This window comes from Pipistrellus kuhlii, unplaced genomic scaffold (genome assembly GCF_014108245.1).
Source record: "Pipistrellus kuhlii isolate mPipKuh1 unplaced genomic scaffold, mPipKuh1.p scaffold_m20_p_3, whole genome shotgun sequence".
Lineage (NCBI taxonomy): Eukaryota > Metazoa > Chordata > Mammalia > Chiroptera > Vespertilionidae > Pipistrellus > Pipistrellus kuhlii.
The window spans coordinates 80,295,054-80,312,319 of NW_023425529.1; the positions used below are offsets into that span (position 1 = coordinate 80,295,054).

The window sequence follows — 17,266 nt, forward strand, 5'->3', positions numbered from 1 at the left end:
CTGTTGGCTGGGTGAATGCCATGGCCAGGACAGTGAGCAGAAGCCAGACCCCAACTCTCTCCCTCCATGACCCTAATGCTCCTTGGATAATCCCCCCACCCCCACCCCTCGCCACCCAATCTCTGTCCTCTTCTGCTGAAAGGGTCCCCTGAGCCACTATTGCTGTCAACCATGAGCTCTTTCCATGAAAAGGTCTCTAGGGTAACTCATAGGCCCTGGTCGCCACGTGCCACCAAGCCTTCCCTTATCCCCATCTTTACCTTTGCCCTCTAAATAAGGAAGCAAGCCCTGCCAAGCCAAGAACTTCTGCCCAATTTGGATCCTGGGTCGCCTCTTGCTTGCCTCTTTCCCCAGGCCCCCAGCCAACCCCTCCCTCCCTCAGAGATGCTCCCCGCTCACTTCATTCCTGCCTCATAGTTGGAATGACAGTGGCTCCCAGCATCCCCGAGGCGTGGGGAGGGTGCTGGGGGCCTGGGGAGCAGCCAGCTCAGGAGCAGGTTAATGTTACAGCTCTGGATAAGTGAGCTGGGCCAGCTGACGTAAGGGTGATGATGGGTGGAGGGGAGCGCCAGGCTGCTGGACTATAAAGACAGGTCAAATCAAATGTAACCAACTCGGGACAGAGCTAGCGGGCGAACTAGACAGTGTCCCCAAGCCATGGTCCCTACCAGCCGCGGCTCAGCCTGGGTCCTTCTGCTCCCGACCCGAGTGCCCGAAGCAGGCTTTGGTTTTATGTCAGCAGCCTTCATCTGCCTTCCAAAAATAAGCCCCTGCCGCCATGCCGAGGGGAGAAAAACAAGAAGGGCGGTATTTTTAGGGCCATTAATTCTGACCACGTGCCTGAGAGGCAAGGTGGATGGCCCTGGGACAGAGGCTGTTCATCGCTATGTCCCGGGGAGCAGGACGCCTTCAGGGCACGCTGCAGGCTCTCCTCTTCCTGGGCGTCCTAGTGGGCATGGTGGTGCCCTCCCCTGCGGGCACCCGGGCCAACAGCACGCTGCTGGACTCCAGGAGCTGGGGCACCCTGCTGTCCAGGTCCCGAGCTGGGCTAGCTGGAGAGATTGCCGGGGTGAACTGGGAAAGTGGCTATTTGGTGGGGATCAAGAGACAGCGGAGGCTCTACTGCAACGTGGGCATCGGCTTCCACCTCCAGGTGTCCCCCGACGGCCGGATCAGCGGGACCCACGAGGAGAACCCCTACAGTGAGTGTCAGTGGCAGCAGTTGGGAAGCTGGGGGCTTGAGCTCAAGCAGGGCTAAGGGATGCAGGGGACTTGCTCTGATGCGCGGGGTCCTGTTAGGAAGGACAGTGGAATGCTATTCTCCGCTTGGATGCCCTTAACAGAGCCATCCCTTCCAGGCTCACTCTGACTCTGCCCAGGTGCAGGCTCAGTCTGCGGAGGTCCCAGCATCCCCGTGTGCTTTGCCATTATCTCATGGAGCCCCCGTGGCACTCATATTTCAGCATCAGGGGCCCACCTGTGGCCATGTAAGACCACTGGGAACCATCAGCCTGGGAAACCAAAGGCAAGGAGGGGGAGAACCAGTGAGGATACTTGGACCAAATTAGACACAGATTTGTTTTTATTTAGCTTCCCTTTGAGAAGGAAAGGCAAGTGGTTTGCACAATTTCCAGCTGAAGCACATCTTCTTTTCATTTCAGCCTGCCCTCTCTGTCCTGGGGTCTGGGTCCTACAAGTTGGTGGTTGCTGCATAGATAGGCTCTCCCATTTAAGGGGGCGGAGGTTGAGGGGGAGGACGGCTGCAGGATCCAGGCAAACCATCAGCCTCTGCTGATGCATTTGCAAGATCAGATGGGATGAGATTTGTTGAAACATGTGGAGTACATTTTTAACAAAATGAATCTGAATGCAATTGTTACCCAACTCAAGAAGCGATTAAGTCAGTGAAAGCCCAGATTCAAAGCTAGTTGTAAGTAGATACCTAAGTAGCCACTGTGATCCCTAACTCTGATGTCAGAACTTCCCCTTGCAGAACCGGATTTTTGACAGCCTATTGGCAAGACCTGCCGTATCTAGCTGTGGGATTTCCTAAAATTAGAGAGGTCAGGGATGGAGGTGACGAGGGTCTGGCTTTCTAGGAGCAGGAGGGTGGGCCCCGCTGGGTCACCTTTGGATTGACAGCTCAGTCTGATCTGCACAAGCCTCAGGTAACAGAGCCCGTGTTTCCCCACAGGCCTGCTGGAGATCTCCACCGTGGAGCGAGGGGTGGTGAGTCTCTTTGGAGTGAAAAGTGCCCTCTTCGTTGCCATGAACAGTAAAGGAAGATTATACACAACGGTGAGTTCGTCAAGCCAGGGGAAGCTCCGGGTTGTACAAGCCTGAAACTGACGCCACTGAGGAAAATAATACCAACTCTGGAGTATGGTGATGGATATTTCTCTAGAATTAGAACAGAGTGGGCTGTAGGAGGAGCCTGTGCAGGTGGTGGCGGCAGGGGGAGAGGGGCTTCCTGAAGCTCAGGCTTCATTGGACCATGATCCTCCTGATCCTGCCTCCCAGCGCTTTGTAAGTCCAGGGACCTGCAGCTCATAGGGTCGCTGGCCTGAGGAAAAGCTGCCTCTGGCCTCCAGGCTGTGCAGGTTTGATTCCCTGAACTGGAGAGGCCACAGAAGCAAGTGGTTCTCCACGACCCAGTGCAACAGGAGGAGGGAAAACAGAGGCGCTCTCCTCGCCCTCATCAGTGTGGGGAACTTTTCTGGTAGGTTTCAAGTCTCACCCCTGACCCCAGAGGCTGGGGAAGCATCGGCCCTATTATGGCACCAGGCCCACTCCTCCTCCCTGTCACAGATCACCTGGTGAGATTTACCTCCCAACTTCTGAGCACATTTACCAAAATCCCTGTCCTCTCTATCCCTTCCTCCTGGGCCTCTCAGCCCATGATTTGGCTGATTCCAAAATACAGTCTTGGAAAGTATCCCTGTGATGCTGAAGAAACCAAGAGTTCTTTCGACAGAAATAATAGGGCTAAAAAGAAAGACCTCTGGGCAATGGTCAAGGAATACCAGAGTTATTTATGGGAAGGGCGTGGAGGGCTGCTCTACCTCTCCTTGGAGACAGACTGAGGATCAGGAAGTGGACAGAGGGATCGGGGATTGGTGCTGGCTTCTGGGGAGACTATGCCAACAGAGCAGGTCTGTTAGATACCTGAATGGGGTGCCCACGTGGCCTCTGCCCTTGAACACCTCTCCGCCTGCACTGGTTTCCATGCAGACGGGCATGGATTAAATTCCATGGGTCTCTGAAATAAGACAAGTAACGGAAGGGCAGCGGGGCAGGAGCTGGAACTCGGGTTCCACTCTGTACACCAAATGCACGTCTGCTGTGGGCCTTACCTGCCTTACCTACTAGGCCCTGAGGCAGGTCCCCACACTGCCGTGACTGACACAAGACCTTGGGGACCTGGGGTCTTAACTAAAAAGTGAGAATAAAGATCAAACACGCTTCCCAAGGGTGTTGGGGGATAATGCTCAGAAAGCCCTCTGCAGGGCAGCCTGCAAGCACCCCTCTTTCCTACAGATGAGACATGTGGGAGGACATGTTAAAAGTATCAATTTCCAGGGACCTTTCTCAGAGATCGGAGATGCTTATCCAGGAGGACTGGGCTGGAGCCTGGAAAACGGCTTGTCTGTTTTTGCTTTTTACATTTCTCTGGTGTCTCTTAGGCAGAGGCAGGCTTGGGAACCACCAGGCTACAGAGCCTCTGCCCTGCCCGAGGGTGACCCCAGCCCTGAGAGCTGGAGGGCTGGGGAGATGAAACAGCATGGAATTCTCAGACACCTTTTACATCTCAGCACCGGTGATGGAGGGGACAGGAGGCAGCCAGGACCAGCCCAGGTGTTAGCCATGTGCCTGAGCATTAGGACCAGGGTGTCCACGGAGTAGGCACCCCTCCCAGGAGTGCGTCACCCCTCAGAGCCCCTCACAGCCTGCGTGATGCCTGGAGCCCACTGGTTGGGCTAGGCCCACTGGTGGTGCGTGAGGTCCGAAAGGTGGGCTAGCGCTGAGCTAGGGGACCCTAAGCAAGGGCTCCTGGGCAGGGAAATCTGGAAGGAAAGCATTCAGTACAGCAGCCCTTACTCCGGCCACCTTTGTTAACGAGCTATTCAACACGTCTCTGCCCAGAAAGGAATTCACCTGGGAGGCGGGGGAAGGGCACAAATATGGGGGATATTTATCCTCTCCCCACGTTAAGTCCCTGGTCCCGGGAGGAGAAGCCAAGGAGGCTGGGCACACGAGATGTCAGCAATCAGGGGACATGCTGCACAGGGTGAAGCCTTCAGAGCATCCACAGGAAGGGAGCCAGCGCTTTGCAGTGTGGACTGACTCTTCATGCAGGGGACACCCCTGGCCCTAACACTGAGGCACATGACTTCCAAGGGGACAAGCAGGGCTCATTAAATGGCCAGGGTTTAGGAAGAGGGGGAGAAGATCGCCCAATTGTCACACACCCCACCCACACTCCCCAGGGGCACTTTCTCTAAGTGGGGAGAGTCTCCTCCGGATGGAGCCCAGGGCCAGGCAGGAGTTGGGCTGGACAGGGAAGTGTAGAGCTGAGCTTGGAGCCGCTGCCCCGCAGGGCTGGTTATCACAGTCTGAAAAAACAATTGCCAGCTGATCCCGGAGCCAGGAAGACTGCTGCTGGGCGATGATTTCATTCACACCATTTCCCTTTAAGCCCCCAGAGCCGCCTCATCCCGAGCTGGCTCAGCTGCTCCTGCTGCTAAATGGGACTTCTCCTAGAGGGAAGGAACCGTGCTGGGCAGGAGACAGGAGACAGGGGACAGGGGACAGGGGACAGGAGGGTGGGGAGGGGGGCAGAAAAAGTGTTATGAAAGCCCACCTGAGGAAAAGCAGCCTCCCACTTGTCTCACCTGCAGGAGAGAGGGGTGCAGAGCCTGGCCCTCCTCAGACAACACAAATAGCCACCCCGTTTTAAGCACCTACTGTTTGCAGGGTGCCCTGCAGAGGGCTTTCTGGTCATTATCCCCCAACACTCCGGGAAGCGCGTTCGACCCTCCCTTTATAGTTAAGACCCCAGCCGAAACCGGTTTAGCTCAGTGGATAGAGCGTCGGCCTGCAGACTAAAAGGTCCCGGGTTCAATTCCGGTCAAGGGCATGTACCTTGGTTGCAGGCACATCCCCAGTGGGGGGTGTGCAAGAGGCAGATGATCGATGACTCTCTCTCATCGATGTTTCTGACTCTCTATCCCTCTCTCTCCTTCTCTGTAAAAAAAAAAAAAAAAAAAAAAAAAAAAAATCAATAAAATATAGTTAAGACCCCAGGTCTCCAAGGTCTTGTGTCAGTCACGGCTGTGTGGGACCTGCCTCAGGGCCCAGAGGTAGGGCAGGTAAGGCCCACAGCAGAAGTGCATTTGATGTACAGACTAGGACCCGTGTTCAAATGGGGCAGAAACCAATGAATCCCAATCTCCTTTAAAAAAAAAAAAAAAAAAAAAAGTCAAGGCTCTCCACTTGTTAGAATCCTTTGGTTAAAAATAAATAAATAAATAAAATAAAAATGCCATCAATGAAAAAACATCCAGCTTAAGAAACAGTCTTATAAGAGTTTATTTGAGCCAAACTGAGGACAATTGCCAGGAAGCAAAATCTCAACACCCTGAGAAAATGCTCCACAGAGTGGCAGTTTTGCAGCTTATTTTATACATTGGAATCAAAGGAGGATTCCAATGTATAAAATTGGAATACATTTGAAGATTGGTGCTCAAGTGGTTACATGGGATATGCTGGTGGTAGAGTTGGGAGGTGGGAGAAAAGAAAGTTGGGGAAATCTCTGGATTGGATAAAAAGGTAAAATGGAGAGACACTTTGCTTATATTGGGGTGTATGTTAACATTTACAGCATGTAGAGGTGGTATTTGGGGCACAAAATAACCATGAGGGGTTCTGTGGTCTCTGCCCTGGTGCCTGTCGTTGTGCCCTGAAGGGTCTGGAAAAGGGGATTGTTCTGACATTCCAAAGATATGTTATCATAGATGCAAAAGGACCATCAGCAGGCTCAGTTAAGGTAAAGGTTGACCTCTGTCAGGCAAGCTACAGGCTTAGGATGGGCCTACCTGCCATGACTCGCTTTTCGTTAGGAAATTTTCACTTCAGACCATCCTAGTCTCTGAGTATGTAGGGCCCACCATGCAGGCCTCCCCTGAGCTTGTCAGGTTTAGTATGTGGCCCCTTTTTCCTCCACAATAAACAGCAACGAAAAGGTACTAGAAATTCAGTTATGCTTTTAAGTGATTTTAGTTTTACAAATTATAACTGCCTTCATCTTTTAAATCAATAGTAGTGTGACACTATGTGCTTCATGCCGAGAGGCCTGTGAGAATTACCTGGGGCAGGTAATTTCCCTCCGTCCAGTCCCTGCTCAGTTCGCTGCTCCTCTCATCTAGTGTGCGCGAGGTCTGGGCGAGGGGTGCCAGAGCGCCCTGCAGAGAGGTCTCAGAACACGTGGCCTCCTGCAAAGAGCCACAGGAATGTGAAAAACGATGTGCCTGGTGAAAACATTTTCAAACCCTCTACATTGCCAATCCAGTTGTGTGCTAGGAACCGGGGTTCGCGAATACAGACCTCTTCAGAGCCGGGAGCTGCTGTGTCTCTTCTTTTCAGCTCAGGACAGGGAAAGAAGCAGTCCATGGCTGCAGGAGGAAAGGATCTCTCAGGACAAAGTGTTTTCTTTTTCGTTTCTATGCCCACTCCTTAACCCACCCGCCCCCGCCTCCACACACACACAACCAGGAGTAATAGGGACAAGCGCCAAGGGCAGCCGTAGGAGGAGAAACTTTAACGACAAGGATCCACTCCCATCAGCCTGGGTGACTGGACTCTGCCTAAAGGCAGGAGATGGCTGTCTGGTCCACACAGACTTCAAGGGGCATTTCTGCCGGAGGTAACTCACGCAGAAACACCCACACGTCCACCCCTCTGCGGAGGCCTTCTCCAGAGGGAGCGTCAGTGCTTGGTCTGGCTCCACAGAAGCCTGATGAGACCTGTGTGGAACTTAAGACATTGTCACACTGGGGCTTGAGGCCCGGCAGGCCCAGGAAATGGGAACCACTGGCATGATTTTCATTTGTTCTAGTGATAACACATGGCAGCTGCTGTTCTTACCACGCTGTTCCCGTGGCCCCGTGCATTTCACACCAGAGCTGAGGAGCCGGCCTTCCTGAGCCAGAGCGCTCAGAGCTCAGGGGAGAGGTGGAGGTGAACTAGGGGCTGGGTCGTGGTACCAACTTGAGCACCAATCTTCAGGAAAATCGCACCGGCCTGGAGCGTCAGCTGCACCACAGAGTTTGGGAAGTTGTCTGTAGGCACCTGAACTAGAGCATGGGGGTTGGAGGTGTGCTTAAAAGAACAGGCCAGGGGAAGGGAGAGAGGGCTTCTAAAGCACACTTCGTCTATTTCTCTTTTTTCTTTTTAGATTTGTACAAAATTCTGGGGAAGGCTAGGAATATGAGCTAAGCTAGATAAAAGGGACAGAATGGGGAAAAAAATAAGTCAGAAGCTTCTTTAAAGGGGAGGGTGGGACTTGAATAATCAAAATCTGATGAACAGGACAAAATATGATGTATACAGCACCATCATGCACATGTAAATAAGTGTTTTAGGAGACCCAGTCACCAAGGAAAGGCTGAGTTCTTAAATTGGACACATTCTTGAACACGTTCTATAAGCAAAAGCCTTCTGAGCTTCTTGCCAGAATGGCTCAACTTCCCTTCCTCTTCTCTCCCTCCTGCCTCTACCCCAGGATTTGATTCCCTCTCTGGAGATTGCAAACCACATAGGCAGCCTCTCTCCTAACCACCATCCAGGTCAGAAATGAATTCTCCTGGAAATCAGTGGGGCGGTTACTCTGCAGGGACATACAAAATTAGAAGGGAGGGGAAAGTGGTGGGTGGAGACTGGGCTGTGATGGGAGGAGGAGGAGATCACCAGTTTCTGATACCAATGTTTTCTCCATTTCCTGGCCCATCTTCTATCCTGAGTTCCTTTTCCATTTTAAGTAACCTACTTATATGACTAGGTAATGCATGGCCATGGCCTAAAGGAGGAGAACAAACACCAAAGAATACGGAAGTAAGCCTCACTCTCCCTGTTGTCCTACAGCCACCCACTTCCTCCCAGATTCAGCCGCCCTTACCAGTGTCTTGTATACCATCCCAGGAAACACCTGTGTCCCTGCGCGTGCACACGGCATTTTTTTTTAAAGTCACACAAACAGAAGCATGCTACACATACTGTTTGAAGCTTATTTCTTTACTTAACAGTGTATCTTTGAGACCATTTCAAGTCAGTGCACAAAGAGGGTCCTTACTTTCTCATGGTTATCGTGTTCCGCTGTGTGGACTCACCCTAATTGAGTTCACCACTCCTCCTAATAGACACATAGGCTGATGTCGGGCTTTCACTACTGAAAACAATGCCGCAGCTGAAACCAGTGTGGCTCAGTGGATAGAGCCTCAGCCCCCGGACTGAAAGGTCCCAGGTTCGATTCTGGTCAAGGGCATGTACCTTGGTTGCGGGCACATCCCCAGTAGGGGGTGTGCAAGAGGCAGCTGATCGATGATTCTCTCTCATCGATGTTACTAACTCTCTATCCCTCTCTCTTCCTCTCTGTAAGAAATCAATAAAATGTATTTTTTTAAAAAAGAAAAGAAAACAATGCCACGGTCACTTTGTTACATGTGGCAGCCTGTACCAGCGAGGTAAATTTCTAGGAGCAGAATTACTCATCAAAGCTGTAACAATTTTTTATCCTAATAAACACTGTCAAATTGCTCTTTATAAAGTGTATAACCGTTTACACATCAATGAACATTGAATGAGAAATCCTCATTTCTGTCTCTTCACCAATGAAAGTATATTATCAAATATTGGTTCTCTTTATAATCTGACAATTAAAAATGGGACCTCACATTTTTGTGTCACTTACATTTCTCTTATTAAGCATATTTTCTTAGGTGGCTTTTTTTGTTTGTTGTATACAAACCACTGGCATGATTTTCATTTGTTCTAGTGATAACACTAGAGGATACTTTTTCCATTGCTTCTTAGAGAGAGTGGGAGGGAGGGGGAGAGACAGAGCAAAACATCCATCAATTGTTGCCTCATGCATGCACCCCAACTGAGTTATGTGCCCTTGACCAGAATCAAACCCTGGACCCTTCAATCTGAGGGCCAACTGAGCAAAATTGGCTAGCGCATATTTTCTTAGGTTTAAGTGATATTTGTATGTTCCTTTCTATGAATTGTCTGTTCATTAATATCCATTTTTCAGTGAGTTAAGGGTTCTGAATATAGTAACAAAATGCTTTACAAAATAAAATGTATTGGAAATATTTTTTATCCAGTATATTACTTATATTTTTATTTTGTTTAAGGTTTTTAAATTTTTTTCCAGACAAATTAATTAATTAATTTATTTATTTATTTATTTATTTATTTATTATGACTTAGATTTTTGAGTACTGCTTAGAAAGATCTTTCTGACTTTTTTTTTAAATTTCTATCTTTAAAGTTCTCTTTTTTTTGCAATTAAATCTCTACTCTGTTTAGAATTTATTTTAATATAAGAATGAAGGCATACATCATACTTATTGTTATTGTTATTATTGTTCTTATCAACACCATGTTTCCTCAGTGATTTGAAAGACACTTCTATTTCTAGATACACTTTTATTTTATATTCACTTCAGGTCCATTTTTATTTTATATTCATGTACTTTTGGATTTACTTCTTGACTTTCTATTTTGTTCATTTGTCTGCACCAGACTTTTATTATGGCACCAGACAATTATTTTTTATTTTCCTATGTGCCAGGCATTATACCAAGGACTTTTTATACATTGTCTCACTTAATAATTACTCCAATTCTATGACATAATTATTCTTACTGCTCCCACTTTACAGATGAAGGAAACTGGGGCTTAGGAAGTTAATTTGCCCAAGTTCACATAGCTAAGTACAAGGTGAAGCATCATCAGTCTAACCTCAAAGCTATTGCTCAAATGTGCTCTTTACCCACTTTGATTTGTTTACTCTCCCCACCTTTGGGGTGATCCTTCCTTCACGCATTCCACAAATATTTATTGAGCACTCATAGGAGAGAAGGGACAGTTTGTGGCAACTCCCTCGATGGTATTAAGGAGCCATTTGATAGTGGCTGGTGAGAGTTTTCACATTTGTCTCAAGGAAATTAACATAATGTGGAAGAGCTTTGTAAACTAGGGTCCTGAGAGGGAAGGAGACAGGGCAGAAGGGGAGACCACACCTCCTCCTTGCTCACTCCCACCCTGCATCGATCCCCACGGGGTATCTATACATTTCAGTGTTGTTCCTAATAAGTCATCATTCATTCAGCATCATGTACTCAACAAGGCACAGTTCTTGTCTTAAGGAACTTGGAGTCTGTTGGGATAGAAAAATCTGTCCACAGGGATCACACACTGTTTTAGATGCTGCCTGAGAGCTTAACTCAAAGGGCTGGGAGTCTGTGAGCCCTGGTGAGCAAGCTCGTCACCTTCTGTTCAAAACAGGAAGAAGCCCGCTGCCAGCGGGTCAGTGAGCTCACAGTACAGTTCCTGTAGAGAAGGTCAGATGACACCTCTGGTATGGAGAGCCATTGAGTGGGTTATTTTATAGCTGATGGCCCCAGTCAGCAGGAAGGAATCAGAAATGATACTCCACCTATTTCTCTGTTACATTTTTTTTAGACTACATCCTAGGTCTCCTGGCTTCCAGATCATTCTCTTCCTCTAGACCCCAAGGAACTGCTCCTCATCAAAAGCACAGAAACCCGCCCAGGCCCCCCCCTCAGGACAGGGATCCGGCCTACTAGGAATCCTAAAACTGTTAAAAGGGTTCTCTTTTCTAGGAATAAAGGAGGATGTGGGCTATTGACTGGGGATGGACCTGTGGGTGTGTGACAGGAAGTCCAGCGCTCACTTCTGAGCAGACGGTCCGCACAAGATCAGCAATTTATCACTGGCCCAGACCCCATGGCACCACTGTCATACAGGCAGCCAGCTTCTTTTCCCCACAAAAACCTCTGCTCCCCACCATCTCTGTTCCTGCACTTCCCTGGAGAACTACGAATGTCCAGTGAGACACGGGGCATCTTCGGGCTCGAAGTCAAAATGCCTCTTTAAGGAATTGCAAACTTGGGACTTAAAGTGGGAAAGGCAGTGAGGAAGCACAAGTGGAAAGAGTGAATGAATTGCTAAGTTCAACAGACAGCAGGAGAAAGGACTTAGGAATCATCTCCCTTGACCCCTTCACCTCCTCTACCTCCCCCCTCTTCCCCCCCCCCCCCCCCCCACCACCATACAGTTTGCAGAAAAGGAAACCAAGACTGAAGGAGGAGCAGCCTGCTCAGGGCACACAGCCAGGGAGTGGAGAAGCCACTAACCAGAACCCTGAGCTCTTTCTCTCAGTTCTGCTCTACTAGACTACCTCTCTCAGTGGACAGCCTATTACCTCCCTCTCTGGTCCTTTCTCTGAGTGGGGTAAATCATCACAGGTGCTTAGTAGAAAGTGCCCTGAACTGGAAATCAGGAGACGCACCCCCTGTGACACAGACTGTCCACCTACGTCCCAGGGCCTTGGTTTCCTCCTTTCAAAGGAGGGAAGGTGAGAGGGAACCATGAGAGTTCTGAGGTCTCTTCCTGTTCCAGCCTTTCAGATTCTGTTCACCTGGGGTGCCTTGCATCACACAGTGGTTGTTTTATAAAGGGGGGTGAGGGGGGGAGGGGGGGAGACGCGGAACAGAGGGAAGGGCACTTGGCAGCTGGTCGGCTGGGCCTCACTTGTAATTGGCCTGCTGTCTGTCCATTCTTTCACAGACCAGCTTCCAAGAGGAATGCAAGTTCAGAGAAACCCTCCTGCCCAACAATTACAACGCCTATGAGTCAGACCTGTATCGGGGGACCTACATCGCACTGAGCAAATACGGACGGGTAAAGCGGGGCAGCAAGGTGTCCCCAATCATGACCGTCACTCACTTCCTCCCCAGGATATAAGGACCCTGGAAGAAGGTGCCCAGGCTGAAAGTGACATTTTTTTTCTACTGGAGTTTTGCACAGTGAACCATTTCCCTCAGCCCCATGCCTCCTGAGTCAGGTTTCTCTGGTGCTGGGGGAGGTCTGCGTGGGTTCTTTCTGCCGCCAGACGCCAGGACATGTAACCCTCCCGGGTGAGGGGTTGCAGCCAGCTTTCTAGAATGGCAGTGGAGCCCATGCTCTGACTTCACCTGAAAAGAGAAGGTAAAGATGACACTTGTGGAATGTGACCTTGTGCCCAGGAGAGGCCAGGGAGGAAACATGTGTGTGCTGCTGTGTATCCATACATCTTTGTCTATGTTGTCAGAGCAAAGGCATTTCAGAGCATCGGGTTTCTTCCCTCCAGATCATTGTGGCAGGCATCTGCCTGCAAGAATGTCACTTGTCAAACCACCAGGATTGATGCGTGCTCCCATTCTGCCTCTTTCCAATCACCTTTGTGTGCAGACCTGACTGCACGGGCTGCACGGTGGCGGGGAGCAGCAGAGAGGCAGGGTGAGCGGGAGGAAGGTTGGATTGCAAACCAGAAGGAAAGTGAGCAGGCACTCTGACCGTCCTGCTCAGGAGGACTGTGGGGACACAGGCGCATTGTGGGGGCAGCTGGGGGAGAAGGGGTGCCCTTTCCGGAGGACAGCAGTTTCTCAGGTGGGTGGGGAAGGCCTGCCAGGGGCAGCGGAGGGACTGGATGTCCCTCCATTCAGCTGGAGGACTCAGTGCTGTGCGGCTCCGAGATCAAGCGGGGCCAGGCTGCCTGCCCGTAACTTTTCCTCACTGTGAACCAGGTCTTATTTTAACCTCAGATGACAAGGATCCTAATAATGGCAACCTCTTTGGCAAGGGGCACCGGGATGCAAAATAGAGCATGAAGGAAGTAGAGAAGCTCTGGACTCCAGATGATAATTCCTCTCCAGCTCCGTCCAGGAAACTCACCCAAGTTCTCATCCGATACCCGCACTTCCTTCTTGCTCGTCCTGGTCTCACATACATGCCGGTGCCTGGATGCAGGAGAACGGGCACTGGGCACCGTGGCGTCTGGGGTGTGCCCCCTCGGCCCCTGCTGTAGAAGAGTGTTAATCCTGTAAAAATCAGGCAGCCAAGCTGAGGCAGCTCCCTGCTGCTTGGTGGCTTCTTGCCTCGTGCCCTTTGAGAGTATTTAAAGCAGAGGTTCCCTGAGCGGCTATAAATGTTGTCCTCCCAGAGCCTTCGGATTCCTGAGCCATCGGGCCGTTCCTAAATCTGAAACCAGAGAGGGCCATGTCAGAGAGCAAACATTTTCGGCATACGTGAACCATGGAGTTACACGATGACCTGACACCCGCCGCTACTCCCAGGGGCCCCTCCCTGCAAGACAGCCCCCCATCTGCTGCCGCGCCTCACCCCCGGCATGCTGCTCCAGTGTAGATGTGCCGTCTATACATAGACCTGCTCTGGACGACTGTGAGCCCAAGACGGGCATTGGCAACCCAACGGAGAGAGGCCATTCTGGCCGCCTCCCCTGCCCAGCAAACAGCAGGCGGACATGTGCTGGGTGAGGAGGAAAAGGTCATACCTAGGTGAGCCGATCTTGAACAGAAAGTAAGACCGGAGGAGGGAGAAAGGCATGACCATGCCTGGAATAGCAACTGGCGGGGGCTGAGGTCCTGGATCAGAAGGAGAGAAAAGAGGTCCCTCTTGACTGGAATCTTTGAAGTGCAGGCCCACTGGGAGGTGGAGGACGAAGCTGATTGTTTTCCAGGAGGCTGTCCAGAGCAATCTGTCTGTATAACAGGGTTCGCCAGAAACCGATGCTCTCAGAACCCGAGGCGCGTATCCCTTCAGATGGAATGCGGTGGGAGTGCAGGAAGGCTGGGTGGATGGATGGAGGAGGAACAAGTTTTAGGTCCCAAAGCATTAGTTCCTTCCTGCCTCGCTCTGCTCTTCGAGCTAGCATGGCATGACAGGGGCCGCAGACAGCCAGGCCTTTTCTGCATCTCTCTAGGGGCTCATAAAAGTGCTCATGTCAGGAGAAGGAGTTTCCCCAAATGCCTGCTCCCATTTGTCACACTGCGAGTGAGAAGGAGAAGCTGTGGGATGCCCAGGACCAGGCAGGCTTGATATTCGGCCACTGCACAGCGGCCCCAGCACGCTGGCTGTGACGAGAATCAGTTCTGAGCAGCTGGGCGTCTGTTCTAACTGGAACCAGGTCCCTTGCTCTACCAGATTGTTAAGTATTTTGATTTACACTTCTGGATGGAGGCACACATCCTTGACTCAGAAATCCTTCCCATCCAAAGGAATTCTCCCAAGGGCTTTCTCTTCGGCCTGTAAGAGACTTAGGCTTAAGAAAAATCAGTCCCCATTCACAGAAGTAGGTTAAGGGGCAGGAACAGCACAAGATCCGCACAAGGCTCCTCATTCCCTCTCTCACAGGGGTGCAGAGTCCTCACCTATCTGATCATCATGTCTGTTGATCATTGTGTCCGTGAATCTGAATTCAGATGCCAGCCCGGAGTCTCCAAGGGGCTGCAGAAAACGTTGCATAGCAGGGGAACAAAGGTGTCCCTGCCTTCCTGCTGACAATGTCCTATGAATGACTTGGTCTTTCCTCCCCCAAACCCTGAGCTCTGAGCCTGGTTTAGAGAGTTTTGTAGCTAATTGGTCTCTCTTCTCCCCTGAACTTCTCTGGCAGCTCCTTGCACACTTGCGGTTCCAGAAGCCCTGAGGCTGCCTTATTCCCTCCTAAGAGTAAATGGTAGAGAGAGCAGCATGCTGAACCCCTTTGAAGACAGACTTCTCAGCTGGGAAGAGGTTAGTTAGCTCAGACACCATGGGGAGCCCCAGGCCAGGTGAGACCTGCACCTGTCAGGGTAATAGATGGACACAGAGGAACCAGGAACCACCAGCTGCCTGCTCCAGCTGTGGATTAGGTTGGCGTCATAACTCGTTGCCTTCTGATCCCCTTTCTTTCCCACTTCCTTTCCCACTTCCATGAACCACCTTTCCTGGAAAGCAGCATATAATGGTGTGATTAAAACCCTGTCATTATCCTTCACAGCCTCCCCCTCTGCCGCCACGTCCCACAATACCTCCAACACACACACTCCAAGCCCCCAGTCAGGGTCCTTGTTCTATGACTTGAGAAAGAGACTAATTTCTCTTTCATCTGATCCAGCCTATACACCTCTCTCCTTTGCAGACAAGTAGATTTCTCATTAGGCCAATAATCCAGGCCTAAAATTCTCTCCCGCCCCCACCCTGCCCCAGGCGTTTGGAATTCTCCTGCTGGTGCTTACTTGGGGCCCTGTCTTGTCCTCCACCTCAGACCCTGCAAGTTCTCACGTTTGCAAGTCCTGAGGAAGAAGCAAGTGCAAAAGTCCACGAGCTGGCATTCTCCTGCCTCCCACGCTGGGCTTCACTGGCAATGCCACAGCCACGGGGCACTGCACACACCAGGTGCTGTCACCCTGTCCCCACTGCCCAGTCCCCTCTGAGCCTCTTCATGTGCGCTCACACTAGGAAACTCCCTCCCTCCCAGTGCTTTTCACCTGAAGTGGCAAAGAGGTTTTCTTTGCCACTTCAGGTCTCTGATATTTGTGCCCCCTCCTCCCATCAAGAAACCAGCCACTCATTCTGCTACCTCCCTGGAAAACTCCCAGGGCAGGAACATCTGGAATAAGGCCAGAGAACAGACAGGAAAACTCCAGTCTGTGCTTGCACCTGAGTTGGGGTTCCTCTCCCCAGAACAGGAGGGAGTGATCACACCCCAAACAGACCCCAAATCCAGCCCGTCGCGCAGACAGGCCACGCAGAACATGTTTACCTCACAAACCGCTGAGGCTCCAGCACTCGGACGGCTGTGTCCCCTCGTGGTTTCCCTTCCTACGAATCACTACGTACCTCAGGCTGGATCCCAATGCCAAACGCTCTCAAGCATGGGACTAGCGAGTAGGAAGGCTCAGAATTTGTTCAGTCATGTGCTTGTAAATGTGATGCTTCTATTTTGTTAATATGTATGTGCTATGCACAAACCATTTCATGTTCCAGCAACAAGTGAAAGGCCTTTTTATACGTTCTTCTCCACTGACTCCACCCTCCTATTAAAACTGACCGTGAATCTCCGGGCTGTGGCTGATTTTCATCTCCACTCTTTCCCGCCTCCTAGGGAGGCAGCAGGACAAACAGAAGCACATTCCTGCTGCGGGTATGAAAGAGGCATGGAGCTGTGGGTTATGAAGGCAGGAGGAAGTCATGCAGGCCACTGGGTCCGATCGCTGTGTTTTATAAAGGGGGGAGGGAAGGAAGCCACTGTGGACCATAAGACACGGTGAGGCAGCTGCCCTCCCCTCCTGCCTCGGTGAAGGCCAGATGCCCACATATCTGTGACCAGCACATCCGCTCACTCACTCAGTGACCCTCCAGGGAACATCTACTGAGCACACTGTCACTGCTGCATGGGGCTGGGCTTTGGGATACGTTGAGTGCACGGGGTAGACACAGTCCCCATTCTCTTGCAGACGTGTACTGAGCAGTCACCGAGGCGTGTGTTACAGACTCCCCAGCCAACTCGCACGGCTCACATGGATGCACGGACTCTGCTGCTGGGCTTAGGAGTCTGGCTCTGCAACACCCACCCTCCAGGTGATGCTGATGTTGAAAAGCCCTCACAGAACGGCTGAAGTGGAGAACATTTGAGCTAAGAGAGACTCTATAACTTATTTTTAAAAAAAAACCAAAAAAAAACCACCACAACTATTTATAGGTTAAAAGAAGATTAGGGAGTTTCAGTTTCTTATCCAGGACCACACAACCAGAACCAGAACGCACAATGGCTGTGTTTCCCCTCCCAGGTGCACTCCCCCTCCTTTCCCGCCCCTCATCCCAGCCTCCCCAGCTTCCCCAGCCTCGGACCTGTCATCCTCCCGCCACGCCCCTGCACCAGCACCCCACAGTGCCTTCTGCTTCCTCGCAGTCTCGGGGGAGGTTAGCACGTGCCTTCAGGTGAGCAGTGTGGGCCCAGAATAAGTCCATGTGCTCTTGGGAGAACTGCCTGCTCATGGCCTCCAACTTCAGTGCTGTGTCTATTCACACAATGTTCTAGGCTCCTACTGTGTGTCAGACCCATGCTGGGCACCAGGAATATCACTTGGTAGATCACATATGGGTTTATGTACTGGCAGGGAAGATGAGCATCAGACAA

The 17,266-nt window shown here is 51.0% G+C and overlaps 1 protein-coding gene across 1 annotated transcript; it reads left to right on the forward strand.

Annotated features, from left to right (window-relative positions):
- The first annotated feature begins 611 nt into the window (after window positions 1-611).
- FGF6 (fibroblast growth factor 6) lies at window positions 612-16,176 on the forward strand. The gene is made up of 3 exons (XM_036458663.2): window positions 612-1,202; window positions 2,195-2,298; window positions 11,875-16,176. The coding sequence occupies exons 1-3, from the start codon at window positions 857-859 to the stop codon at window positions 12,049-12,051; spliced, it is 627 nt and encodes a 208-aa protein (XP_036314556.1). The 5' UTR covers window positions 612-856; the 3' UTR covers window positions 12,052-16,176.
- Window positions 16,177-17,266: the final 1,090 nt, after the last annotated feature.

Bases quoted from the DNA above. Each gene is read 5' to 3' on its own strand.
- FGF6 (XM_036458663.2), top strand. From the start codon at position 857: ATGGCCCTGGGACAGAGGCTGTTCATCGCTATGTCCCGGGGAGCAGGA. The intron at 1,203-2,194 runs GTGAGTGTCAGT...GTTTCCCCACAG, and splicing joins CCACGAGGAGAACCCCTACA to GCCTGCTGGAGATCTCCACC. The intron at 2,299-11,874 runs GTGAGTTCGTCA...ATTCTTTCACAG, and splicing joins AAGGAAGATTATACACAACG to ACCAGCTTCCAAGAGGAATG.